This window comes from Balaenoptera musculus, chromosome 8 (assembly GCF_009873245.2).
Source record: "Balaenoptera musculus isolate JJ_BM4_2016_0621 chromosome 8, mBalMus1.pri.v3, whole genome shotgun sequence".
Lineage (NCBI taxonomy): Eukaryota > Metazoa > Chordata > Mammalia > Artiodactyla > Balaenopteridae > Balaenoptera > Balaenoptera musculus.
Window position 1 is genome coordinate 60,374,203 of NC_045792.1, and position 27,262 is coordinate 60,401,464.

At 47.4% G+C, this 27,262-nt stretch overlaps 3 protein-coding genes across 7 annotated transcripts in view; 2 read left to right on the plus strand and 1 right to left on the minus strand.

Moving 5' to 3' along the window:
- Positions 1–1,268: 1,268 nt before the first annotated feature.
- Positions 1,269–6,119, minus strand: ARFIP2 (ADP ribosylation factor interacting protein 2). Of its 2 annotated transcripts, XM_036862501.1 has the most exons (8): positions 6,010–6,119; positions 5,067–5,207; positions 4,714–4,810; positions 3,863–3,981; positions 3,465–3,686; positions 2,787–2,944; positions 2,464–2,638; positions 1,269–2,004 (listed from the first exon to the last, which is right to left on the minus strand). In XM_036862501.1, exons 2-8 carry the CDS (start codon positions 5,163–5,165, stop codon positions 1,849–1,851), a joined length of 1,026 nt encoding a protein of 341 aa, XP_036718396.1. In that variant the 5' UTR covers positions 5,166–5,207; positions 6,010–6,119; the 3' UTR covers positions 1,269–1,848. The 2 variants fall into 2 exon arrangements, with proteins under 2 accessions (XP_036718396.1, XP_036718397.1); XM_036862502.1 differs by lacking the exon at positions 5,067–5,207 and having other exon boundaries at positions 1,273–2,004; positions 6,010–6,116.
- A 131-nt stretch (positions 6,120–6,250) lies between these two features.
- Positions 6,251–23,254, plus strand: TIMM10B (translocase of inner mitochondrial membrane 10B). Of its 4 annotated transcripts, none has more exons than XR_005020961.1 (4): positions 6,251–6,349; positions 6,541–6,636; positions 6,834–7,098; positions 23,124–23,254. XR_005020961.1 is itself a non-coding variant. In XM_036861269.1 (4 exons), exons 1-4 carry the CDS (start codon positions 6,308–6,310, stop codon positions 7,615–7,617), a joined length of 276 nt encoding a protein of 91 aa, XP_036717164.1. In that variant the 5' UTR covers positions 6,251–6,307; the 3' UTR covers positions 7,618–7,854. The 4 variants fall into 4 exon arrangements, 2 of the variants coding, with proteins under 2 accessions (XP_036717164.1, XP_036717163.1); XR_005020960.1 differs by lacking the exon at positions 23,124–23,254 and adding an exon at positions 7,613–7,850; XM_036861269.1 differs by lacking the exon at positions 23,124–23,254 and adding an exon at positions 7,613–7,854 and having other exon boundaries at positions 6,834–6,966.
- Positions 16,857–27,262, plus strand: part of DNHD1 (dynein heavy chain domain 1) — a 77,986-nt gene continuing 67,580 nt past the window's right edge. The window contains 6 exon segments of the mRNA XM_036861305.1: positions 16,857–16,871; positions 17,998–18,096; positions 18,418–18,452; positions 18,685–18,689; positions 18,961–19,774; positions 23,124–23,297. Coding sequence (XP_036717200.1) covers positions 16,857–16,871; positions 17,998–18,096; positions 18,418–18,452; positions 18,685–18,689; positions 18,961–19,774; positions 23,124–23,297 — 1,142 coding nt within the window.

The following is a 27,262-nucleotide window of genomic DNA, read 5'->3' on the forward strand; positions in this document are numbered from 1 at the left end:
AGTACCTTTCATGCTGAAAAAGCCCCAGTGGCCCATAAAGTGAGGGGCCTGTATGTGGACCACACCCCTCTATAATGAAGCTCCAGTCAGATAACTGCACCCTTCCAGAGGTAGGGGAGAATGCTGAAAAATTCTGGAGCATTCCTTGGTCAAGGAGCATAGGGTGATGGTACCTGGTCCCTGAGTAAATCAAAGTGCTATTGGGGAGCTTTCTCGCATCACACAAGGTTCAGATTTGGGCTCAACACCTGGATGCAGCAGGGACCCTGGGAAGTGCCTTGACTTCTCATCTGCCTCAGTTCTGGCACCCAGCACAGGTGCTCTGGTGCTTGTAAATGAGCCTCAGACAGGGTTCACGCTTGCTTTGGAATATGGGGCCAGGGCTAAGAGACCACTCAATATGAGGCAACTCCGGTCTGTATAACACTATTTTAAGCCTCATAAAGACTTCTTTCCTCAATCCTAAACTTCTCCCATGTCATCAAACGTCTGCTGATAAGGCTTCACAGCTCCTTTGAACAAAGGGCAAAAGTCCTTAAGCAGCCTGAAAAGGCTCAGCATGATCTACTTACTACCTTACCTCTAGTCATTCTCAGCCACTCCCCCTTCATTTTTCCCAAGCTGAATTCCTTCCTGTTCCTACTCAGGGCCTTCACATATGTTGGCCTCTTTGCCTAAGATGCTCTTCCCCCTACTCTTTACCTGGCTGTCCTCTAGTTACCCTCAGGTCTCAGCTTTCAAGTTGACATCCCCATCTCCACCCATCTAGGCTAGATGCCCCTCCTCTGTGCTCCCATAGCTCCCTGTACTTCTGTATTTCTGTATCCTAGTACTTATCACTGTATTGTAGTTGCCTAGTTACTTGCCTCTATCCCCCACTAGGCCGTAAGCATTGTGGGCAGGGACCATGTTTTATTCCCTGATGTTTCGCCAGGGTCTAGCGCAGTGCCTGGCAAATAAAAACACTCAGTAAATATTTGCTGTATGAATGACTGGATGATGGAGGTCAGTGGGCCCAACCCCCTCTGGGCCCTGTGTTTTAAGATCCATTGTTATCTTGGTGCTAGCCTAAAGGGCAAATAAAGCTTTGGCTCCTACTGGGGCCGGGGGAGGAGAGTAGGCCCTCAGATTGTTCCCGAAACCTGTGACTTCAGCTATCTGGCCCCAGCTCTCCTGAAATGATAGGATTTTGGTGTGTAATTAGACTGAGTGTTTCTCTACCCAGACCACCCTCCTAGAGTCCCCCACAAATTGACCTCACTGGGCCTGCTTTTATGAAAGGTTTATTCCTAGTGCTAGGTCCCAATCTTCCAGGGCTCTAAGCACAATTAAACTGGGTGGGTAGGTGAGGGGAGACCCATTCAGATGCAGGGCCAGAAATGGGGCTCCCCATATCCCCACCCCTTTGGTCCCAGTCCCCTTCTCTGCAATGGGCACGCATTGAGGAGGGACAAAGGATATTGGAGGCAACATCATTGGCCCAGGGGAGCCCAAGAAGAGCTGCCATTGGCTGACAGGGCCTTTTGAGGCTCTGCCATTGGTCAGGGGGCACACCCCAGGAACTGGGATAGGCCTGAGGAGTGATGCCATTGGCCAGGGAGTGGTTTTTGTCATAGCCTTTGGCTGTGGAGTGGAAGGAAAAGATCTGGGAATGAAGCCCAGTGGCCAGGAAGATAAAGGACAGGGTAGCAGCTGCTGGGCCTGCAGACCTCCTGTCAGGCCCCAGCCAGGGAAAGGGAACCCAAGCCAGAGCGCAGGTGGCAAGGGATGTCCCATGTCCAAATCTCCCCCACCCTGGGACTGCCCCTCCCAATGTCCTTCTTGACAGCCAGGTTGGGCTGGAGTGGCTCACTGCTCCTCTAGCCAGGAGGGCTTCTCAGCTCCTGGAGGCCGCAGCTTGATGTTGAACTGCTGCAGGGTCTGCTCCAGTTGTTTCTGGTTCCCAGCAAAGTAGGCTGACACGGCATTGTGGAAGAGCAGCAGCTGCTTGTGCATCACCTTGATCTGGGGGTCCAGCAAGGTCAGCTGAGACTGGACTCAGACACCCTTCCTGAGGGGCTATGAGCCTGAGCCCAGACCAGGGGCACATGGACTCTGCTCTGATGGTGCTTTTGGAGTGGGGGCTGACCTCCATCAAGGGGGCCAAAGGATAAAAGCCAGTGTGATAGGAGAAACCGGACTTGATTGGCAGGGCCAGAGGTTCTGGCACCCAAGCTCAAGGGGTGGACTTTTCCCAGTTATGTTCTTGGGATCAGCAGCCAAATCGTCCAATAGGAAAGGGCCGGGGATCAGAGGGAGGGTGACAGGAAAGGTCCAGGGGCTGGGTGGGCTGGGGGAAGATCCCACTCCTTAGCCAGACTGCATTTCCCCATCCAATAATGGGGAGGGCTTTTTTTTGGGGGGGGGGTGAGGTCAGTGTTACAGATGGGAAGGTGGGCTGGGTCAAAGGGGTGGGGTTAGCACCTTGTTTTCTTCCAGGAACTTGAGCTTGATGGCCACGTCTCCCCGCAGCTTCTCATATTTGTCCCGATGGGCCTGGAAAGTGGCCTGGGCACTCTCAAGTCGACCACGCATCCCTGCATCACGGGGGCCTAGGCTCAGCTCCTCTAAGTCTGTCCGGTAGGCATCGTATTCCAGCCTGGGGAGGGGGTGATATGGGCTGGTCTCCACCCCTTTGCCCTCCACACATACTCTCCTTTCTTTTCTCAATTCTTATGCTCCTAAAGCTCAAACTTCCACCCATGCCAGCCAACGCCCCAAACCCTAGGCCCTGCCAGTGCCCACACCTGGCAGCCTCATACTGTTTGACAGTCATGAGTGTGTCTTCCATGGTCTTGGTTACCAACGTATTGATGCTAGAGACAAAGAAGTTCACAGCCCCTAGCAGCGTCTCTCCGTTCTTGCACAGCAGCTTCTGCGTCTCTGCATTGTAGCCAAATTCCTCCTGAGGGCAGAAGGGAGGGACAGGCCTTGAGTAACAGTCGGGGCTGTTGGGGGCCCTTCTTTGCCCTCCTGTCCCGGGAGGAACCAGCCATTGAAAGTGGAACAACCCAGCACTGCCTCCAGCAAGGCTCCCTTAGCCAGAAAGTTAGTGGGGCTGCCCTGGGGATGCCTGGGGCAGGAATGTGGGAGTGAGGGCCTCAGATGAAGTTCACAGGAGTGGAATAGGGAAAGCTAGTGAAGCAGGCAAAGGAGGGGCTCCGATTAGGCTGAGCACTGAAGGCATTCTTGTCAATGCAGAGAGGGATACTTGTGATGCACCTGGTGTGCCGCCTGCCCCACTCCCTCCAACTTCTGGACCTCCGTACAAGCCCCTGCCTCCACAGGTGGGTGCTGCTGGGGGCAGAGCTGGGCCTGCCCTGGAGGGGTTCTCCCTCTGGGCTGCAGGAGGGAGGGAGGCTGAGGGGTGACTGCCTGGCGGGCCCGGGCCCAGCCCCCAACCCTCTCAGGCCTGGCTGAGGCACCTGAAGCTCTGGGGACTTCTGGCTGAGGTCAGCAAAGGCATCCCCTAGTGCATGCTGGGTCTGCAGCAGGCTGTAGAGGTGGGCTGTCAGTGCCCGGCCCAGCTGCAGGACACTCTCATACTTGCGCTTCGTCTCACGCAGCAGCTCAATCTGCAGCTCTAGCTCCAGGTCCACAGTCCGGGAGCCTCGGCCAAATCGCTCTGATAACAGCTGTTTTGTACACTGATTGGGAAGTGAGGGAATAGGTCAGAGACCCTAGCACCCTGTCCTCCCAAAAGGTACCTACCCCAGCATCCCCAGGCTCCTAGTCTCAGCCATAGATGGGACATTAGGATCTGGAAGATGGGGAAAAGGTACCCAGGGGAGTTTGGGGGAAGGGAGAGGCACTTGAATCCCACCTTATATGTGTTGATGCCCCATTTCTTGACGATGTCAAACTTCTCTCCAGCGATGCCCCGAGCCACCTCATCTCCGGGGCCAGTAGGAGTGGTATTGTGAGATGGATGGCGGCCAGACCCTAAAGGACCAAGTTCTCTGACACCAGCCTCTCTCAGATACAATCAGACACCTCTGTGGTTCCGCCCATACTTCCCTCCCAGCACATGAAAATGACTTCCCTGAAGGAGCAGAAGCTAGAGACAATTAGATTCTCCTACTCACTAGGAGGAACTCATATATTGTGCCCTGAGACCCAAAACCCAATATACATCCGGCCTCCTTCTGAAGTGGTGGTGGGGATTGAAGAAGGAGGGAAGAGGGAGTTGCTAGTGTACAGGGGTAGAGAAAACAGCAGGAAATAGGCTGAGTATGGGGTGACTGATCAAGGATAGTGGGTACATCAAACAGAAAACCCGGCTGACATTCCCATGTGGGTACTAGTCAGTGTGAGATTCAGAGCTGTTTGTTCCTCTAAATGTTAGAGTCTAAAGTAAAACTCTGAGAAGCCTCACAAAGTTCCAAATCAGATTCAGGCTCCAGAGTAGGCGGGGGAGGCCTGTGAAACAGAGTTCTTTGCTTGACTTAGGTGGTGACAGCAGAGAAAGGACAAGTGGGGCTAAATGACAAGTGGGAGCAGATGGACAACTCTGGGAACTGGCCTTAGGATGAGATTCCGTAGGGTTCATACTAGCAGAGGTTCCCAGGATCTCCAGACATAATTCAAGCCTCCTTAGACATACTCTATGCTCCCTAGAACCACCACTCTCCCCCTCTCCACTCAAGCTCCCTGTCCTGTTCTGATCATTCATACCTGTGGGGATGAGTCCATCACCAGAGCCCCCATAGCCACCAGACACAATGCTGGTTTCATTGAGGTTGGGTCCTGACACCATCACCTGCTGGAGGTCCTATAGGCCAGAGAAGAGGGGGGCTTCAGGAACATAGGGGCAGCTGAAGCATTTTGGGGGTGAAAACAAGCTTGGATTGAAGCATCATAGAGAGAGCACACAAAGGAAGTCTGCACAGAATCAGAACAAAGATTTGTAAAAAGATTGAAGGGAGATAGGTAAGTTAGGGGAAGGCTACTGGAATAGGGGCGAGAGTTCAGGGTTTAGGAGTTGGGATTCCTCAATTGAAACAATATGAAGAATCAAACAGAAGCACCTGCTCCAGCCCATCATCCTCAGGAAGCTGCCCAGCTTCACCATTCCCGTGGATGGGGATCTCCATTGTGGCTGCCTTCCCTAGGATCCCGTCCGTCATGGCTAGCGAAGGGACTGGAGTCAAAGTCTCTACCCCAGCGCCCTGCAAAGCCCAACACAGACAGTTCTGGAAACTGGCCAGTACTCCAAAGAGGAAGATCTCCCCTGCCATTTCGGAGGTTGTCCCAGGGCCTCAGTGTTCTGGCATTTGGCCACTACTCTTACCTGAAGTATATGTATTTCTGCCCTCCAAGGTGCATATTTGTAACACGCACACCCAGGCCTCAGGTGTGCCTGACCTGAGGTCATGTTCTCATGAACCCCCCATCCTACCAGGACTCCGGTGATCATTCATGCATTCAATCACTCAACAGACATTTAATGAGTGCCTACTATGTGTCATGCACTATTTGAGGCAATAGAAATACAGCAGTGAACAAGAGAGATAAAGTCTGTGCTCTCAAGAAGCGTATGCCCATGCAGGTGTTTCTCCCCATCAGGAGATGAACCCCTTTCCCAGGGCTCAGGTGTGTACCCCCATTCAGGTATGTTCACCACTGCTTGGCCTTTCACACTCCTTTAGTGTTTCTTCCTCTTTCCTGCAGGTGGTCTCCCCCTCCTCCATCCCATGCACCTCCTCTTCCTCGGGCCCTCCCCCCTCAGGCCTTAGTTGAATCAGTTGGTATAAGTTCCCGACCTCTGGGAAAAGCCTCTTTTTCCCAGTACATAGGTAGGTGATCCCTTCCAAAGTCAGTTATGTCTCCCCAGGTGTGTGAGTCTCCGCCCTCCCCCCATACACCTGGGCATCAGGTGTGTCCTCATCCTTCCCCAGGGTTCAGAGGCATCTTGTCCTCAGGTCAGGTTCGTGCATTCAACTTGCCCTCGCCCATGCACGTCCCTCTCACCTCGGGCCGGGCCGCTCTTCCCCTCAGGGCGCCAGGCCCGGGCCGCGCGGGGACCTCGGGCTCCAGTTCCCGTCGCGATCCTAGCGGCAGGTCAGGGACTCGGCGGAAGTGACGTCCTCTCCCGGGCAGAAGAAGCCGGCCACGTCGCAGATTATGAGGGCGGAAGTGACGTTAGCATCTGGGGGCAGGGCGATCCTGGAGCCAACCTCTCTGTCCCTGGGGAGCCACGAGAGGTCACTTCCGGGGCATGACCGAGAAGCTGTGAAGGAAGTGACGTAGGGCACGGGCCGGTGGCGTGATGGAGCAGCAGCAGCAGCAACAGCAGCAGCAGCTCAGAAACGTGAGTGGGAGCTTTAGGGCCATGCGTTCAGCTAGCATCCCTGTCTGCATGGCGGGAACTCCAAGGAACCAGGCATCAGAGGGCTGGGAACGTCGGGCCATGGGGTGCGGTCCTGGGAGAGCTCGGGCGGCGCGGCCTTGAATTGAGATGTGGCCCCTCTTCGCTGAGTTCCTTGTCCCCTTTCTTCCCAGCTGCGGGACTTCCTGTTGGTCTACAATCGGATGACGGAACTCTGCTTCCAGCGCTGCGTGCCCAGCCTGCACCACCGAGCTCTGGATGCTGAGGAGGTTAGGTGGGGGAACTGAGTAGGGAGATTACCCTCGATCCTCAGAGTTAACCGTAGACTGCTTCCCTATTCTGCCACTTCCCCTACCTCTGGCCCTGGCCTTTCTACGATCCTCGCCCCTAGGCTGGGGATGGGAAAGAAGGAGACGGACCTGACAAGACACCTTTGGCTTCTACTTCCACCCTGTCTTCCTTCCAGGAGGCCTGTCTGCACAGCTGTGCTGGGAAGTTGATCCATTCCAATCACCGCCTCATGGCCGCTTACGTGCAGCTCATGCCTGCCCTGGTACAGCGCCGCATCGCAGACTACGAGGCTGCCTCATCTGTGCCAGGTGTTGCTGCTGAACAGCCCGAAACCTCGCCATCAGGGAGCTAGCCGTCCCCAACCCCGGGAAGGGAGGCACTGGATGGACCCTCAAATTTAAGGAGCCAGTGGACCTTGGGCTGGGTGCAACCTGTATATAGTAAGTGAGGAGTTGCCTGAGAGCTGGGTACTGTTGCTCCTTTTCCTGGAGCTAATAAACCCACTTTTACTCTGTTTGGTTAATATTCTGGGCAAGGAAGCTTTGCCCACTTGATTGGCACCATCTTTATTATTCTGTCAGGATGCTTCAGCCCTGGCAGCAGAGAAATTGCCTTCAATGTGTAGAAGAAAATCCTCAGCATTCCCAGGCACCTGGTTAAAGCGACGTCTGTGGGTACAACTTTAAGACTGGTAATAGCGACAAGAAGTTGGTTTCTGCCCAGATGACAGAAAATGGGAACTCTGTCTAGCTGTCCTTAAATCTGTCTGACTTAAATGGCTCACTTAGAGATATCTAAGGACAGCAGATTAAGAATCCACAGGGCTTTTAGGCGCTACCTCCTGGGAAGTCAGTAGCCTCAGACAGAGATGAAACCTGTAAGAATTCTGGAGTGTTCTGGAAAGTCAACCACTTCCTCAAGTTGTTACTTACTTAATATTTTCTGTCTTCTTAGGATGAGCAGTAAAATCTTTAAACAAAGAAGATCTGTGTACTTGTCTTCAGGAGCAGTCAGAAAGGGGAAAACTTGTGGAACCATATTCTGCAATACAGTCAGACTCGAGGGATAAAAACCTAAGGGAGGGGCTTCCCTGGTGGCGCAGTGGTTGAGAATCTGCCTGCCAATGCAGGGGACACGGGTTCGAGCCCTGGTCTGGGAAGATCCCACATGCCGCGGAGCATCTGGGCCCGTGAGCCACAATTACTGAGCCTGCGCGTCTGGAGCCTGTGCTCCGCAACGAGAGGCCGCAACAGTGAGAGGCCCGTGCACCGCGATGAAGGGTGGCCCCCACTTGCCGCAACTAGAGAAAGCCCTCGCACAGAAACGAAGACCCAACACAGCCATAAATTAAATAAATAAATAAAATTAAAAAAAAAAAAAACCTAAGGGAGAAGTAGATGGTGATGGTTATGGGAAAAAAAGGAAGAAAGCCAAATCTTCAGGACTTCTTGAATGTTACCTTAATGTCTCACTGCTTGTCTGTAGTCTCCTGATTCCATCTCTTTGTCTACCCCATATTGTTCCCACTGTGCCTGTTCTGTGATTTCTAATTCCAACCTGTCTGTTCTTCCCTCATTATTTCCCTCCGTGTGGAATTTACTTCTGTATTCAGCAATCTGAGTGGCCTATCCATCACTGAATTTTCTTGCCATTTTTGTGTCCTTTTTGTATCAGCTGTTTTAACATTTCCGTTCCTCTATTCACACTGCTAGAGAAAAACAAAGCTGTGTAGTGAATGCCACTAAATATTCAAGGTCTCCAACCTCAACCAAGCCCTCGTTACAAACAAGCAACCCTTTGTGGGTTCCTGGTCTGTTTGCTTTCCTAATCACTACGGCAGTTATTTTACACCTTCATTGCTCTCCTTAATCCCCTACCTCACCCTCGACTATTCCCCATCAGGTGACCATGTTTGATTTTTAAAATGGAAGTAGAACTTCTTAGACATTGGTTTCCACAATCATTAAAAAAAAAAAAAGAAGGAAATAAAAGAAAACTTATAACCATCCACAAAGCAGATGTTTTCTCTCCTGTACAGATCAGGATGTTATTCTCTGGTAGCAGACCCTGTCTGAAAATGCAGACCTGTCTTTAAAATCCTTTACTACACCAGGCTGCCTTTCAAAATATCTGTTGAGCACCTGCTTTGTATAGGTTCTGATCTTGGTATTATCCCCACTTAACAGATGAGGAAGCAAGAATTCAGTATGTACCAGAAGCCCACCTTATACACAGTTACCTATTGAGAAAAGTGGCTCTAATCAGCTTTTTGCCTCATTAGCTGAACAAATCTTGAACAGAAAGGCTTGCTAAGACCCTTCCTTAATAAAAAAGTTGTTGACCAGGAACTTTCCTACTGAGTGGCTTCATGTCTGCCCAATAAAGTTCTCTCCTTGAAAAGTAAATGCAGGTAAAACAGCTTGTGAACCTTGCAATTCCCAGAGACAGGAATGGAGACCTGGGATATTGTTGTGATGGTGGGAGGATTCTTCTACATTGATTTTTTTTTTTTTTTTTAATTTCAGTGTGTGCTGTGTACCTTGTTTTCTTTTTTTTGTTGTTATAAATGGATGGGCAGTTAATTGAACCCAGTGTTTATATTTTATTTATTTATTTATGGCTGTGTTGGGTCTTCGTTTCTGTGCGAGGGCTTTTCTCCAGTTGTGGCAAGCGGGGGCCACTCTTCATCGCGGTGCGCGGGCCTCTCACTATCATGGCCTCTCTTGTTGCGGAGCACAGGCTCCAGACGCGCAGGCTCAGTAATTGTGGCTCACGGGCCCAGTTGCTCTGCGGCATGTGGGATCTTCCCAGACCAGGGCTCGAACCCGTATCCCCTGCATTGGCAGGCAGATTCTCAATCACTGCGCCACCAGGGAAGCCCCCTACATCGATATTTATGTATATCCCTGCAATAAACTTCCATTGTGAATTATCTATGTTTCCATGTCACATAATTAGTAATTGCTGGAGAAGGGCTAGGAACACAGATCTGTCTGACTCTAAAGCCTGTGTCCTTTGAACTTCCAGAGCTTATATTTGCCTGCTTATCTGCAGTCAACCTTTCCCTAGGCATGGAAAGACAAGCGTCTCTCAATCTGATCCACCAAGACTTTTTAATCTCTTTTCCTTTCTGTTTATAAATAGGTTCAATATTTATGAAAAGAACCTTATTCCTACTATCTGTCTTCCCTTGTCACTGAAATCTCCTTCAGGTCTTACCATAACGTCTTAGCCATTGTTACAATGAGCAATGTGATGTTTCAGGCACAACACGAGGGTAAATGTTGACAAAGCTTTATCCCTTTATCACAAACGTATTTGAGACAGGGTTGTTCTTGCTATTGTGGCTTCAGAACTTAACTGCCTACTCCTTTGCAAAGTCTAATTCCTTTGAGCCTATTCAACTATACCACCCTCTCTTATTACTTATCTGTAGTAACTGCCACTCTCCTACTTTCCTCTACATAGCTAGCTCTTGGTCTTCCTATCCACCTCTTGATACTTTAATGTTGCACAAGACAGTCCGTTCTGTTTCTCTTAGTTCCTTGACCCAATCTCTAATGATTTCTACTCTGTCTCAGCTACTCATACTTACATCCTTTCCATTGTCACCACCCCAAACTGCTCCATCTTCAAAGCACTATTACTTGCATCTTATTCACTGACTGTATTCCTTCCACTTTGTTTATTGAACTATTCCTCTACCATTTTTTTATTTAATTTCACTGCAGCATTCATACCATTGCTTCTACATTCTCTCCATTAACACCTTCCTGTCTTTAGATTCCTGTCGAGCTTAAATTCTAGTCATTCTTGGGACTTCGCTGGTCGTCCAGTGGTTGAGACTCCGCATTTCCACTGCAGGGGGCCTGGGTTCGATCCCTGGTCTAGGAACTAAGCTCCCGAATGCCATGGGGCGTGGCCAAAAACAAACAAAGTCCTTACTAAATTCTAGTAATTCTTTTGGAATAGGCTAAATTTCCTTCCCTCTCATTTCTTTGTTGGACTTGGGCAAAATGAAACATTTGTGCCTGCATTTGGACATCTAAAAACTGCCCAAGGTAATCACTATAGAGCAGATTTATATCGCTATGAATCCATGGTTATCAACTTCAAATGGAGTCTGAGGCCCTGTAATCCCACTAGATTTTTCTAGTTGTCTTTCCTGTTCCCTGCAATGACTATTTCAAACCAATATTCTTTTTTTTTATATAAATTTTTTTAGTTTATTTTATTTTTATTTATTTATTTTTTGGCTGCGTTGGGTCTTCTTTGCTGCGCATAGGCTTTCTTTAGTTGCGGTGAGTGGGGGCTACTGATCGTTGGCGGTGCGCGGGCTTCTCATTGCGGTGGCTTCTCGTTCCGGAGCACAGGCTTGTGGCGCATGGGGCTCTAGAGCACAGGCTCAGTAGTTGTGGTTCACAGGCTTAGTTGCTCCACGGATCTTCCCGGACCAGGGCTCGAACCCATGTCCCCTGCATTGGCAGGCAGATTCTTAACCACTGCGCCGCCAGGGAAGCCCCAAACCAATATTCTTAAGCCTCTTATTATCCCCACGATTCTCTTCACTTTCTGCAGGTAACCTTATTTTAACTTCATAGGCAAAAGTAGAAGCTATCAGTTAGGAGCTCCCTCAACATCTTGCAACTCAAAACTTGGTCACCCATCTACATCTGCATCATTCTCTCCTCTTTCCCTCCCGTCTAAACAGGACAAGTATCCCTCTTAAGGCCAGTGCCTATTCCTGTGCACTGAATCCTAGTCCTTCCTTCTTTGGAGATCTCTGACTTTTTCCCACTTTACTAAATTCTCATCAGTGTTTAACCATGCCAAAGACTCCCGTTACAACAAACAAACCACTCTACCTCACAGGTACCGTCCAGTTTTTTTCCATTTTACAGCTAAACTCAAAACAGTGGATACTTTGGTCTTCTCCATTCCCACTTCTCCGCCCACTCTATTTTGACTTCTGTAACCTTTATTCTATTGAAATAGTTCTTCCTGAGGTCACGCTAGCTCACCAAGTGACCTTCATATCCCTGAATCCAGTGGTTATTTCCTCAGCTTACTTCACTTCTTAGTGGCATCTGGTACTATCGACTTGTTCCTCATGGACACTCTCACTGGTGTCTGTGATTCCACTCGTGTTTTCACTGCTACCTCTGGCCACATCTTCTTAGCCTCCTTTGCAGGCTTACCCACCTCCAGCCATTAAATCTAAAAGTTTCTCAAGGTCCTGTTATTTCTCAGTGTAATTTTTCTGGGATTGTTTCATGCCCATTTTGAGCGTTAGTCACTGATAATTCAGATCTCTCCTCTGAGCTACTCGATTTGACATCTCCACTTAGGTGTTTCAGAAACATCCCAACTCAACATGTTTCCTCATAAACTTTCCTCCTATGCCTGGTACTCAACCAGTTGCAGAAACTAGAAACCTCACTCAATTACCAAATCCTATCAGTTTACATTTCTAAAAGTCCCTTGATTCTGTCTGCTTCTCTCCATCTTCACAATCTCCCACCAAGATTACTGCAATTCCTGCTTCTTCCCATATCCACTTCTGCACCCCTCCAATCTGTTGTCCATTCATTGGCCAGATGACACAAACTGAGGCTTAAAACCTTGCAGTAGCTCCCTCCCCATTAGGATTCAAAACTGACATTCTACACATGACCTACAAGGCCTTGCATGATCCAGCAACAACCCCCCCCCCCCCCCGCCCCGCAGCCCACCTACCTCAGCTTAATCTTGTCAGTAACTGTCAAACACCGGACAGTTAATGCTGTTTGTTGAACTGAATTGAATGGAACTGAACCACACCTCACTCCCTCTCTGTATTCTAACCACTCTGGCCTTTCAGTTCCTCTAACCAGTCATACACTACTCCGTCTCAGGGCCTATCTGCTGTCTCCTGACTTGGAATGCTTTCCCCCTTACTCTCCCTACCTAATTTCTACTCATTCTTGAGTACTTAGTTCAAATACTGTGTCCTCAAATAACACTTCCCAAACTCCAGCTCCCATAAATGCTTATGTTTTTGGCATGTAGCACTTGTACACTTGGTAATGATCAATAGAAACCCCATGAGGTCAGAGTCCTTGTCTGTATTGCTCACTGTTGTATCCTCATTACAGTGCCTGGCACATAAAAGTGCTTGATAAATATTTGTTGAATGAGCATCTTTCAGTCTCTTCCTAGCTCAATCAACTGTTTATATAATGAGAGAAAGGCTTTTTATCAGAAGGGACAGCGATGAATCTGCATTTAACCTTTGACCTTTTGCCAATGATTTAGAGGTGTTTTTCATTCAAACCTTCACTTTTTGTATCTTCCTCCCTTAAGCAGATAAGTCAACACCTAAAAGCCTCCATCTGCAGCAAATCATTCAGATCTTGTTATGAGGGATTCTTACCAGTCATTTACCCAGTTAAAAATTGGAGGTTCTGTTACTAAGAAGGAAGAGGAGAATGGTTACTGGGAGACACCTGCCAATCCATTTTCCGTACTAACCAAGAGTGATTCATGTAAAATATAAAATTTAACTATGGTACTCATCTACTTAACGCCTTCCATGACCTTCAGACTCCTTAGCCTCACAATGGAGGCTTTCTCTGATCAGGTCCTAGATGACCTCTCTGGCCTCATCTTCAGCCAGCTTTTGATTATCTTATCCTCGTTATAAAAGAATTGATTTATTTGTAGTGTTCAGACACATCATGCTAATTCTGGACTCTTTCCTTTTCTGGGTATGGCCCACATTCATCCATATATTTATATATTTCACAAATACTTGAGAGACTGCCTTTACCAGCATTGTTAAGCCCTGCAGATACAGAGGTGAACGAGAAAGATTCAATCGTCGTTCTCTTGGAACTTAACATGGATATGGTGAAGGTCAATATAGAACAAGTAATTGCAACCGTGACGTATGTCAGGAAGAAGAAATGTGTGTTGTAATGAGAACAGACAGTAGTACTAACTTAACCCATGTGTGGGATGAAGAGGAACTTCCCTGAGGAAGTGATTTTGAAGCTGAGATTTGAAGGATGAATTAGAATTAACCAGGCAATAGACAGAGGAAAGGGCTGCCCTCCTTTCCTTCATGTCTTTGCTTAGATGCCACCTTTTATTAAGGCTTACTCTGATTACCCTATTTAAAATTGCAACCCATCCTCTCCTTGGACATTCCTGATCCTCTTTTTTTCCCACAGCACTGTCACTTCTCACATACTACATAGTTCGCTCATTTTGTTTATTATTTATTATTTGTGTCCTCCCCCACTAGAAAGTCAGCTCCATAAATCAGGAATTTTTGTCAGTGTTATTATTTTGTACACTGATATAACCAAACACCTAAATTGGTGCCCAACACAATTGATACTCCACAAATATTTGTTGATAAGTGAAGGCAAGAGAGAATATTTCCAGAGCAAAGGTCTAGAGCTTGGCTTTAGAGGGAGGAGGATCGTCTCTTATTGGTAACAGGAAGGAGGGAGGAATGGATGAGATCAGATCAAAGTAGTTTTTTGATTTGGTTTTGGAAGATTGAGAGTTCCTTTTAAATAGCTTGTGTAACAGTTAGTTTTATGTGTCAGTTTGGCTAGGTTACAGTACCCAGTTATTTCATCAAACGTTAATAATAGAGGTATTGCTGTGATCGTATTTTATAGATGTGGTTAACATCTATAATTAGTTGACTTTAAGCAAAAGAAACTTCCCTCAATAACGTGGGTGGGCTTCATCTAATTAGTTGAAGGCCTCAAGAGCAAAAACTGAGATTTCCCAGAAAAGAAATTCTGCCTCAAGATTGCAACATTAACTCCTGCCTGAGTTTCTAGCATGCTGACCTGCCCTATAGATTTTGGACTTACCAGCGCCACAGTTGTGTGAGCCAGTTCCTTAAAATCAGTCTCTCTCTCCCTCTCTCTCTCTCTCTCTCTATATATATATATCTCTTTCTTCCTCCCTCCCTCCCTCACTTCCTTCCTTCCTTCCTTCCTCCGTCCGTCCCTCCCTCCCTCCATTCCTCCTCTGCTTTTTTTCTCTGGAGAACCCTGACTGATACAGCATCTACATTTTTTTTAAGTTGGAAGTGAAGTTATCATCAGAGAGTAAAGCCAAAGAAAATGGAAGATGAGAAAGTACAGCAGAAGGTTTGAAATAGTCATTGCACAGAATGAGAGAGTGAACTGACAAAAGGAACATAATTAGATTATTAGGTAGTGTTGAAGGCTCAGTAGAGATTACTGAACAGAATTCCCTTTTGGCTTTGTCTGTCTGGAACTTTTTTTAATTGAAGTATAATTGATACACATCGTTATATTAGTTTCAGGTGTGCAACATAGTGATTTGACATTTATATCCCTTATGAGATGATCACCACAATAAGTCTAGTCACCATCTGTCACCATTTAAAGTTATTACAATATTATTGACTGTATTCCCTCTTCTGTGTATTACATCCCCATAACTTAATTTATTTTATAACTGGAAAAAACTATTATTTTGAGGCCTAAAACTTTAAGGCCTACTGTAACTCTTCCTTGCCCTTTCCAGGAAGGATTCTTATTTGTGCCCTCATTGAACCCTTTTATGTCTCGTTCACCATTATGTCCACAGCACTTGGTAGAGTGCCATAAACAACAACAAAAACACATAGCTCACACAAATCAGTTATATCACGTGTGTATTCTCTACCAGGCTCTAGTCTAAGCATTTTATATACATTAACTCATTTAATTCTCACAACAACCCTGTAAAGTAGGTACTACTATTATCTCCATTTTACAAAAAAAAATAGAATTGCAGTAAAATATCCCACGACTAGCAAGTGGTGGAGTCAGGTTTTCAATCCAGTCAGTGTGACTTCCAGAGTCTGTCCTCTTTCTCACTAATGAAGATTGATTGCTATACATTTATGCATTTGTTCCACAAATATTTTCTGATGACCTACGCATGGTGCCTAGCACTAGGGGCTGGGGGTACAGCAGAGAGCAGTCAGAATCTGCCACCGTGGAGCTTATACTTCTAGTCAGGGGAAACAGACAATAAGCAGTTAAGTAAGTATTGATATGAGATGGTAATAAGTGCTATGGGGAAAATGAATGCAGGGTAAGAAGGATAAGGAAGGTGGGGAGAGTGTTGCTATTTTAGGCTAGGTTGTCAGAGAAGAGCTCACTAATGAGGTCTCCTTAAGCAGAAACTTGAAATGAGGGAGTAAGCCTTGTGGACATCTGGAAAAAGAGTGTTCACTGTGGTATCAGCCACTACTTGCCCACAGCATCCATTGTCCCCTTCTTCCTTTACTAATAGAACCCCTGACTTCAACCTGGGCAGATGGTGGCTGAAAATAAAGATCAGATTTTGCAGCTTTCCTTGCAGCTAGGTGTGTCCATGTGATTGAGTGATGCATGCATTGTCAGGTTGTGCCCTTAAGGGTAAGGGTATGCCTTCTCCTACTCTTTCCCCCATCTCACTACTTGGGATGGGGCCCAACACACATGGTGTTGAACTGTCTTGGACCTTGAAGATAAGGACCACTTCCTTGGAGAAGGCAGAACAACTAAAAGTCTGCCATATTAGCCCTGGAGTACTTATTCCTGGACAGTTGTGTGAGAGAAAAAGTAAGCTTCTATTATGTTTAAGCCATCGTATTTTTGGGGTCTTTTTGTTATTACAGCATATGTGTAGTAGACAGAATGTTAACATGGTGCCCAAGATTTCCCACCCCCTGTGTACACACCCTGTATAATCCCTAGGACTGTGAATATGACAGATTTTACTTCTGTGACTAGGTTGTATTATATGACATACTTGACTGTAAGAAAGGGAGATTATCCGGGTGGGCCTGGCCTAACCACATGAACTTTTTAAAAGCAGGGAGTTTTCTCTGGCTGGTTGCAGAAGAGAATGTCAGAAAGATTTGAAACATAAGAAGGATTTGAGGCACTGTTGCTGGTTTGAAGATGAAGGTGCCATATGGCAAGGAAGACAGGTGGCCTCTAGGACCTGAGAGTGGCCCCTAACTGAGGCCCAGGAGGAAACAGGGACCTCAGTCCCACAACCGCAAGAAACTGAATCCTGTCAACAACAAGAATGAGCTTGGAGGAGGATTTTTCCCCCAGAGCCTCCAGACAAGAACTCAGCCCAGCTGACCTTTCAGGCTTATGATATCCTGAACAGAGAACCCAGTCAGGCCATGCTGGGCATCGATGTACAGAACTGTGAGATACTAAATGGATGTTGTTTTAAAGCTGCTTAGTTTGTGGCAGTTGGTTACACAGCCACAGAAAACTTCTCTGTCTTCTAAATGAACTGTAAGCAGAGACGTACTGTATGAAGGCTCTGGGGGTGGGGGGGGGCATGCTCAGTGTGAGCCAGGCACAGAGGGGTGGTGTGAATAGGGAAAGAAGGACAAAAGGCCACAGAGGTAGCAGCCGGCTGATCAGATAGCAAACTGTAGCCTGTGTAGGACTTCGGCTTTCCTGAGGGAATGAGATGATAAGGCATTAGTGAGTTTTGAGCAGAGGAGTGATAGGATCTGCCTGTATTTGAAAAAGGTCACTGGCTGCTCTGAAAAGAGCAGATTGTAGGGGCAAGGGAGGAAACAAAGAGACCAGTTAGAAGTCTATGGAATAATCTAGGTGAGAGGTGATCGTGGCCTAGACCAAGGTTTAGCTCTTAGGGTGGTGAGAAATAGTTGGATTTTGGATATATTTTGAAGCTATAGCTTAACAAAATTTGCTAAAGCATTAGACATGGGATGTGTGGGGGGGGAGAGGGGAGTCAAAGGTGACACCAAATTTTGACCCAAGCAACTGGAAAAATGGACTTGCTATTTACTGAGATGGGGAAGACAGTGAAAGGAACAGGTTTATTTGGGAGGGAGGCAGTTAGGTGTCTGGTTTTGGGCATTTTAAGTTTTTAAGTTTGGGATTCTTATCAGACATATAAAGCAGAGGTAGGACTCTATCACATGCTGAATTTCTATTCATTGTAATCATTCAGGCATTCCCCTCACCTCCAACCCCAATTTTGAGCTCCCTGTGATCAAGGAGTTTGTCTTGTTTGGGTTTTTTGCAGGGGGTGAGGTGGGCTCGGCGGATTCGTGCGAGTGCGTGTTGGGTTGGGGAGTGTCCCAAAGACATAGCTTGCTGGTGCCCGTGGCAGCTTACAGGCTCAGTAATAGATAAACAGGCACATGCATTACACCTGCCCACGACGCCCTCAGGATTGCGACTTCCCCAGATCAACCACGTAGCTCTTTTCCAGACCCAACCGGTCGGACGGCCTGTTCCCAAGGCCGTAGGTTCGGCCTGGGCTCGGCCCCTCCCCCCTAGGCCCCGCCCCTTTCTGGCTTCACCCGCGCTCTGAAAGGAGGCTCGGGCCTCAAGCGATCCTGTAACTGTTCTAACCGCTGGGAGCGGGTGGAGCTGCGGGTGAGTTTGCTGCTGGGCATCAGCTTCCTTTCGCACCGCTCCCCGCACCGCCCCCAAGACACCCACTCTCGCCACTGCCCCCAGGCATGTACCCTTCTCCTGCGCTCCTACGGATCTCCCTCCCCTCCCTTCCCCTCCTCTTCCTTCTCCTTTCCTCTTCCAGCCCGGCCCTCTCCGCTCTACCCCGCGCCCCACTCCATCCAACCAAGTAGTTCTCTGTACCCACTCCTCTGCTTTCTGTCCTCAACACATCCCTCAGCCCATGGGCAAATGGGACTGCGGCTTTGCTGCCTCTGAGTGACGACCTGTTCCTCCCTTCAGGCGACCCTTCAGGCGATCGCCAGGCTCCAGTCCCAGTGACAGTTCCCTGCTGTCCTAAGGTCCTCTGAGTGAGCCCTTTCGGTGTGTGTGTCTACAAGTGATCACACGTGTGTGTGCCAGTCTCTGGGTGGAGGTGGCTGTGAGTAGAGCGAGCCTGTGCCTAGGACCCAAGTCTAAGTTCATCCATTTCTCCAGCAGGCACTTCCCCATGAAACCTCACCAGCAGATACCGCTCTCTTCCCTTCCCTTGCCTCCCGTGCCTCTTAGGCCAGGTGAGGGGACAGTGTTCTGGGCAGTGGGAAGGGACTTTTGTGCAGGGAGGGCCCTACCTCTGTCCTGGGCCCGCTTTTTACCAGTCTTTGGGGGAATCTGTGGGGTCGGTTGAGGGTCTCAGGAAAGGCCCTCTGCTGGTCTAGCTCTGCCCTGCAGCTCCATCCATTTTCCTGTCCTAAGTCCCTCCCTTCCCCTTTCTCCCAATCCCTTTGACCTTGCCCAGAGCCTAAGCCCCCTTTCTCTTGCCCTCTCTTGGGCTGAACTAAGCAGGTGAGATCCAGCAACCACGAACCTGGAACTGGCAGTCGGATCCTGAGCAGTGGGCGGGGTCAGTTCGACAGCAGTTGAATGCCTGGCTCCTCTTGGTCTCGGATGAAGAGGCGTCATCCAGAGCCCTTGAATCTCGGCACTCTGTAGGTGTCCTAGACAAAGCACAGCAGCCCTGGGCCTGTCAGGGAAAACAGAGGCAGTTCCTGAAGGCAGTGACTCGGTCAGGGCGGCCTGCAGTGCTGGAGCTCCTGGTAGCTGAGCTCCAAACTCTGTTCTCAGCAGTGCTGCAGGATGGCAGCCCCGCAGCTTGGTACTACATGTACGCAGTGCTGGGTCTGCTGCCTCCATATCGTGCGCTGCTTGTTGGTCGCCTTGATTTGCTGCCTTTTGTGGAGCGGCTGTACCGCTGGGCACCCTGGGTCCAGGCCCAGCTACAGCTGGACCTGCTAGATGCCATAGACCAGGCCTTTCCCCGAGACACCTCTTTGTTAGAGGGCACCTCCCATGTTGACTGCTATCCCCAGAAGCAGAGGTTCCATCACGGGCCCCCACGCCCAGCCTGCCCTTTTGTGCAGGCCCGGTGGGGAGGGCAGCAAGTAGAGGAGGGGTTGGCCACATGGCTACGACCACTGACACTGCCTGAGCTACAGCACAGCCTGGGTATTGTTGGTACTGAGGTGGCCCTGGAAGAGGCCCACTGGCTAGATGGCCTTAGCCTCCTGCCCTTGGCACTAGCGACGGACATCCCTGTACAGTATGAAAGCAGTGATGGTGACAACGCAGAAGAGGAGCCTGTCGGAAGAAGAGAGACTAAGTAAGTGAGGGACCTAGTCTGGGGCTTTGAGCAAAAGAGAGACAGAACCCTCTTCCCTTCTGTCTGCAAAATAAACCCAGTGGTCTCAGTGTTAATCCCCATAGGGAAATGCAGAAATTAATGGAAATCAAAAGTCAACGATGAGGAAGCCAAAGCTTCAGACAATAGCTTGAGTTTCCAGAGTTTCTAGACTTCTTTTTCATATAGCGCTTAGTTGTTTTTCTCACTTGTTCGTAATCCCTGAGTCTTGCCTCTGGGCCTACCCAGTGCTGCGTGCTGGATGTTTGATCCAGGTCCTTCCCTCCGGACGCTCCTAGGTGAGTGCTTGTCTGAGGGCCCTTCCCACTCACGTCTGTGTGAACTAAGCCAGCTCCACGGCACATTACAGTTGGCAGCACTGACAGATAGGACTTTCATTCTGACCTTCCAGAGCCTTCTTCCTGCCCTGTGAGTGAGGGGATCCTGGCCCCTGGAGTGGTGATTTTCTCCCCAGTCTGGCTCTCATTGCTCTCTTCAGGGTTTCAGAATGCCTACAGAGACCCCCTCTTCTGAGAGTTCTCTAACTCTAATCTTGGAATTTCTCCCTGTCCTCTGGCCAGCTTGTCTGTGACATATTCACTGTCTGGGAAGAAGGGTAGTTTTACGTTTAATCTAGCTTGGCTTTCTCAATTTTTGCTCTAAGTTAATGGCTGGGTCAAGTTTTTCCTGAAGTCTTAATGGTGGGCAGATAGGCAGGCTCCTGGGGGCCTGATGACAGGTGGCCAGTGCCAACAGTGTATGCCTTCAGTAACCCCAGCAGACTCTTCTTCTTCAAAGATCTTCCCTGTGCCCTAAGTATAAGTCTCCTTTCCTGGGGGAACCTAACTTGAGTGAGAATGGGCTGAGATGTTGGCAAGAAGCCAAGTTCTTTGTCCTCTCTTTGGAGCTGGCAGTAAACCTCTGAGGCCTAGCTAATGTGACTTAATTTGTACCATGTTCCCCAGGACTGGCCTCCCAGGCATTGATACATTCAAGAAGTATTATTGGTTATCTAATATGTATCAGGAACTGCTAGATGGTGAGGATACAGAAGTGGTAAGATAGACTCAAGCTCTTCCCTGGGGTTTTACAGCTTAGTTAAGGGAGATAGATGTTAAGTAAGTTGATTTAAGTAAAATATCATGTTAAGTAAGTTGATTTAAGTAAAATATCATGTTAAGTAAGTTGATTTAAGTAAAATATCATTACAATTTGTGTTAAGTGCTATAAAAATCAAAGAACACTGCCTTTCCCCTGGCTGCTCCTCTGGGGGGGGGGGTGTGTGTATACACATCAGAGTTAGGGGAAAGCACATCAGAGGAGTTTGGGTTTAGATTAGGGTTAACAAAATATCTTGAAGATTAGGAGGTGAAATAAAGAGGAAAGTTTCAAGGAGGAGGGAGCAGTCAGTAGTGTAAAATGCTACTGAGGCAAGTCAGAAAAATCTGAAAAATACTCATTGAATTTAGCAATAAGGAAGAGGTTGGTGAGAGTGGTTTCAGTGGAGTTTTGTGAGGAGGAAGGCAGATTGTAGTGTGTACAGGAGTGAATGGAAGGTGAAGAAGTGGAAATCACGTTTTGTTATTCTTTCATGAAGCTTGGCTTGAAAGGGAAAGAGAGCGATTAGGAGAGCAGATTGAAAGAATAGTGGTATCTGAGTAGGACTCAAAAAAATGAAGAGATGTTTATAGTCTTTAAGACAGTGCTTGAGAAGTAAGTGCTCAGTAAATATTTGTAGAGTTAATGACTAAATATAGGCTAACAGTCAAAGAAGAAGAGATTGAAAATACATCATGAAGGGAACTTCCCTGGCGGTCCAGTGGTTAAGACTTCACCTTCCAATGCAAGGGGTGCGGATTCGATCCCTGGTTGGGGAGTTAAGATCCCACATGCCTCGGGGCCAAAATACCAAAACATAAAACAGAAACAATATTGTAACAAATTCAATAAAGATTTAAAAAAAAATGGTCCACATCAAAAAAAAAAAATCTTAAAAAAAGCAAAAATACATCATGAAGACGGGATAAGTGATCCCGAGCACAAATGGAGGAATTAACCTTGCAGAGAAGAAAGTCACTCCTTCCTCGCAAATTAGGAGACAAGATTAGGATGGAAATATGTACAGATAAATGTGTGGAAAGGCAGCTGAGCTTGAGGGAGTTACTTCATGGCTGAGAGCCTCAGTTTTCCCTGGGCAGAGATGGAGGCAGAGAAGGGGACCGGGAGCTCAGCAGGGCTGGGCATAGGTGGGGGAGTGGGTAGGTTGAGGCCTGGAATAGCAGCTGAGGAGACTGCAAGGGGTAGCTGCCTGAGAGCTTGTACTAAGACGTCGAGCAGAGTGAGCCCACAGATGAGACTGGACACCAGGAATCTATAGGGGAGCTGATGATATTCTTTTGTTCTAAGATCTTCTGAACCTACTTAGATCATGTAGCACTTTTTATTGAGGAAATGAATCTTTAATAGCAGTTACACCATTAAGATGTCCTGATCTGACGTCAAAATCATAAACCCTACTGTTGATGTGAACTTTAGAATAGGATTGCATTGTATCCCTGGGGTAACTTGTTCTGTTGATCTAGATTTGGGCCAATTAATGACACGAATATATTTTGACTGATTAATTTTTCAGAGAGTTTTTGGTTTGTTTTATTTTTGTGCTGTAACCAAAATTATTAGTCCAGGTAATTGACTTTTGGCTTCTTGAATAATTAATTTTAATACCAATTTTATTGACTGGTATGGTAGAAGTGTAGGAATATTGATGGTACTGGTGCAGGCTTGAGTGGGCTGAAGGATGCATCATCGGATCCCGGCTGGGAAGAGATGGATGTGAAGCTGGAAGTTGGGTGATGATGGAGGAAGAGTAAGAAAGAATCACAAGCATGGAGATCACACAGGGTTGGAAAGCAGGTATAATGGGGGCAAAGACAGGAGATCAAGAACGTTAGGAGGGCTGCCAGAGAGAAGAAATCCAGGACCGTGGGCTGGCAAGGTGATGAGTTGGGACAGCCAAGTATTCCCATTACTTTTACTCAGTATTATGTAATACTGACGTCATAGTAATCACAATCAACCCAGAATGATTATTCACTTATCAGAAAGGGAGAGGTTACTCACACACAGGTGTACGGATATAGTTGCCTGACTGTATCTCCTCATGGGCTGTATTTGCTCAGTATGTGAACCTTCGGGTGTAGATGGTCGACAGGCTCTGACAAGGTCACATCAGGTCCTCTCAGGCACCTGACCTAGCACCTTTAGTCACTGGCTGACAGTGGCCACCTGACACTTTGCTCTGCCTCTTCTCTCCTGATTTTTTATCATACAGGTCTCAGCTTGACTCAGAAGTTCCTGGGGAGGAGATCTTCCAGAAAAGAAGCACTGGCTTCTTACCGCAGACTTCCCTCCTGGGAAGCCAGATAAGGACCATAATGAAGACAGAGAGATACCTGAAGAAGATACACTTCCTCTATCTCAACGTGGCTCCCAGCCGCTACTTTCGGTGAGAGCCCATGCCCAGACCCTTGTCCTACTCCTCCCACTCCCTGACTTCCTTCCGTGCTGTCTTCCCCCTCCTCCTCCTCTCCAGACCCGTTCCTCTCCTATCTTTCTCCTCTCCCCTCTCATTTCTCCTCTGTCTCCTGGTTTCCCTCTGTCTTCCCTTCTCCTCAGCCTCCTGTCCACTCTTCACCTCCTCTTGCTTCCCTTTGCTCTCATAGCTTTTTGTCTTAGTCATTCTTTTCTACTTTTTTCTCTGTCTTCTTTGTTCTGTCCTAGAGTGATAGAAACATTTGGTCATCACCTCAGAAGGGAATTTAATGGTGGTCTCTTCTAACTCCAATGCAAGAACCCTGGTGTTTGTTTAAATCTTTACACTCTCAGGGAAGCTTTGTGTTTTGCAAGGCATCCTGTTCCTTAGACAACTTTCTTTTAACTTCTACATTTTCGTCCTAATTTTATCTCTGTGCGATAAAAACAAGTCTCAATCCACATGACTTGAGAGGCATTCATTCACTTTCCTCTATTAGGTCCAAATCTTAGTATTTTTAAATGCTTTATTCAAGTCTCTTCTCTTCCCAGAAATAACAATAACAATTACCATTAATCAAGCTTTTCTATATACATCTGTGATTTAATCCCCACCTACCAGACAGGTGCCATTATTATTTCCATGTATGAGATGAATAGACTGATGCATAGAGAGGTTAAGTAACTGGTCCAAGACCACATAGTAAGTGATGGAAACAGGACTTAAACCTAGGACTGTCTTAACTCAAAAGTCCACACTGTTAAGCAGTATCTGATACCCACTCCCAGGGAGCCTTATTTCCTGCATACACTGACCTCATTCTCCTGAACTTAGGTGGCACTAATGAGCTGTACCATCCATTGATTTACTGATCAGTTCATTTAACGAAAGTTCACTGAGAGCCTTGGGCCAGTTATTAAGCAATTGTCTCTTGGCTCTAGTTCTGCTCTTCTCTCCCTGCTTTGTAATACTGGGGCTGGGACTGCAAACTTCATTTCTCCTTTTTCAGCTAGCTTCCTGTTAGGTTTGATCAATAGGGGGTGCTAGAAGGAGACTGGACACCAGGATAAGAGGAGAAGGGACTTTGTCCTTCCTTTGCTTGCTCTTCATGTCACTGCCCCGGAAATTGTCCTTCACTGTGGCAGCGGCTGGCAGTTTCTGAATCAGCCTCCTCTGATCCTGAGAGGGACCAATGCCAGCTGGGTAGCATCTTCCCATCAGAGTTGTGAGTCACCGCTCTGCAAGGCGCACCACCCCCCCCTCCAAACTCCTTATATACTAGTAATAGCCAGGCAGCATCTCCTTCTTAGAGAAACCTCTTCCTTTTGTTCCTCTAGTTCTAGGGCTGGCGTCCATTTCCTGCAGTTATTGTCTCTGCACTTAGTATTCCCTTTTTGCTTTTTAGGTGTCCTATGACACTTTTTCTAAAACACATTTTCTCTGTTAAATTCACTTTGTTGAAATTCCTAATGCAATTTATGTTTTCCTGACTGGACTCTGATATAGTACCTGATATTATGAGTGGTCCCAGGAAACAATCCTCAAATATGGGATTTTGATATTATTTTGGTAATGTCCTTGGCCTTGGACAGTACCGGCCTCCTTGTTAATGGGAAATAGTATACTAGTAATCCATGACCTATAGTGGCATCACAATTAATTAGTCACTGTGGTTGAAAGTGATAACCTACCTACTGACACTTAGTGGCTGCTACACTTGACTGTCCAGCAGTAGTGATAGTAATGGTAGCAATGTTGGATGAGATGCCTGTTGACCATGGTGGAGAGCCTACAGAAAGAAAATTACAAGCTTAGGGCTTTCAACTATCAGCTCAGTCATAGTCAGAGAAGCAGCACAATCAAAGATAATTAGGCACAGAGAGAGACAAGAAACCATGAGCAAGAGAACTAAAAAGGCAGTGAATAATCACAGGGCCAACATCTGTCAAAGAAGGAACCCAGTGAAGTGAGTTTCGCACTTGGTTCTGCTTTTCCCCGGAGATTCCAGTAGAGGCAATGGTGTGTCAGTTTTACTATATGCTCCTGAAAGATGGAGAAGAGGAGCTGAGCTTTCAACAGACTCAGAAAGCTAAACAGCAGAAGTTGCAGCTGGGGGCCCACACCAAGGAGGGAGGTGTTTTCTGGTTCAACCTGTGTTGTAACCAGGGTCCCAGCTGGAAGCCCAGGGGATTTAATTTGTGGGTTCTCTGATGATTTTCATATTTTACCCAGATACTTTGCCCAGTTTTTCTAGTTGTTCTCAAGTAGGAGTGTTGGTCCAAATTTCAAGTGCACCATCAGTAAAAGTGGAAACTGGCATTTTTTGTTTCACTTTATTTATTTGCCATGTAACAGGTTTTCTTTCAAAGTATTTGCATTTATCAAAATTTTCTTGGTACTTCCCTGGTGGCACAGTGGTTAAGAATCCTCCTGCCAATGCAGGGGACACAGGTTCGATACCTGGTTCGGGAATATCCCACATGCCGCGGAGCAACTAAGCCTGTGCGCCACAACTACTGAGCCTGCGCTCTAGAGCCCGCACGCCACAACTAGTGAGCCCTCATGCCACAACTACTGAAGCCTGTGCACCTAGAGCCCGTGCTCCGCAGCAAGAGAAGCCACCACAATGAGAAGCCCGTGCACCACAACGAAGAGTAGCCTCCACTCCCTGCAACTAGAGAAAGCCCGCGCGCAACAACGAAGACCCAACGCAGCCAAAAATAAATAAATAAAATAAATAAATTTATTAAAAAAATTTTTTTCTTGTACTTGTCCTAGATTTTTTTTTTTTTTTGTCATACCACGTGGCTTGTGGGATCTCAGTTCCCTGACCAGGGATTGAACCCAGGCCACAGCAGTGAAAGCCAGGAATCCTAACCACTAGGCCACCAGGGAACTCCCTGTCCTAGATTTTGATTTATACTTAGGGGAGAATATATTCCTTCACTTCCCTAGAGTCTTTGCTCAGCTATCCCTGACTCCTGGTCCTGTGCAGGAAGAGTAGCCTCCATTAAGAAGGCCACAGGGGAAGGAGTGTTCCCTTGGGAAGTCAGGCCTCAGTTAGGGTAGGTAGCTATCCTGTGGGATGCCAAATGACCCAGTGGTTAAGAGAGGGTGCTTGAGTCAGGTAGATTTGGTTTTTAAGTCCTGTATTCTTTCCTTAACTGCCTTGTGCAAAGTTATGACCTCTTTTCAGTTTTCTCATCTGTAATTTGGGGATAATAGTACTTGAGAAGATCTAGTCACTTTGTCAGAAATGAAATAAAGTTTTTAATTATTTATTTATTTTTGGCTGTGTTGGGTCTTTGTTTCTGTGCTAGAGCTTTCTCTAGTTGCGGCAAGCGGGGGCCTCTCACTATCGCAGCCTCTCTTGTTGCAGAGCACAGGCTCCAGACACTCAGGCTCAGTAGTTGTGGCTCATGGGCTCAGTTGCTCCACGGCATGTGGGATCCTCCCAGACCAGGGCTCGAACCTGTGTCCCCTGCATTGGCAGGCAGATTCTCAACCACTGTGCCACCAGGGAAGCCCTGAAATAAAGTTTTTATATGACTTGACTTAGTGAATTTATTCTGGTATCCATGTAAATGCTCTTGAGTCGTTTGCTATGTATTCTAGAGAGAGAGAGAGAAGGGTCGTTTCATCTTTTAGGCATTATATGCATGGGACCTGGGACACACTGCCTTTAAAGGGCTTAAAAATATATTTAGTGCTTAAAAGTATTACTGGTTCCAAGTTATGAAAAAAAACCTGCAAGATAAAAATTAATAAATGCTTGGGACTTCCCTGGTGGTCCAGTGGTACCAATGCAGGGGACGCAGGTTCGATCTCTGGTCGGGGAACTAAGATCCCACATGCCACGGGGCAACTAAGCCCACGTGCCACAACTAGAAAGCCCACGCGCCACAACTAGAAAGCCCACGCGCCACAACGAGGAGGCC

What these genes read in the sequence shown, in the direction of transcription:
- ARFIP2 (XM_036862501.1), bottom strand. Translation starts at nt 5,165, where the DNA reads ATGACGGACGGGATCCTAGGGAAGGCAGCCACAATGGAGATCCCCATC. An exon ending in TGATGGACTCATCCCCACAG is followed by an intron (nt 3,982 to 4,713) that starts GTATGAATGATC and finishes TTGGTCCTTTAG; the next exon opens with GGTCTGGCCGCCATCCATCT. An exon ending in AGTTCCTGGAAGAAAACAAG is followed by an intron (nt 2,005 to 2,463) that starts GTGCTAACCCCA and finishes CTGGACCCCCAG; the next exon opens with ATCAAGGTGATGCACAAGCA.
- TIMM10B (XM_036861268.1), top strand. Translation starts at nt 6,308, where the DNA reads ATGGAGCAGCAGCAGCAGCAACAGCAGCAGCAGCTCAGAAAC. An exon ending in AGCAGCAGCAGCTCAGAAAC is followed by an intron (nt 6,350 to 6,540) that starts GTGAGTGGGAGC and finishes CTTTCTTCCCAG; the next exon opens with CTGCGGGACTTCCTGTTGGT. An exon ending in GAGCTCTGGATGCTGAGGAG is followed by an intron (nt 6,637 to 6,833) that starts GTTAGGTGGGGG and finishes TCTTCCTTCCAG; the next exon opens with GAGGCCTGTCTGCACAGCTG.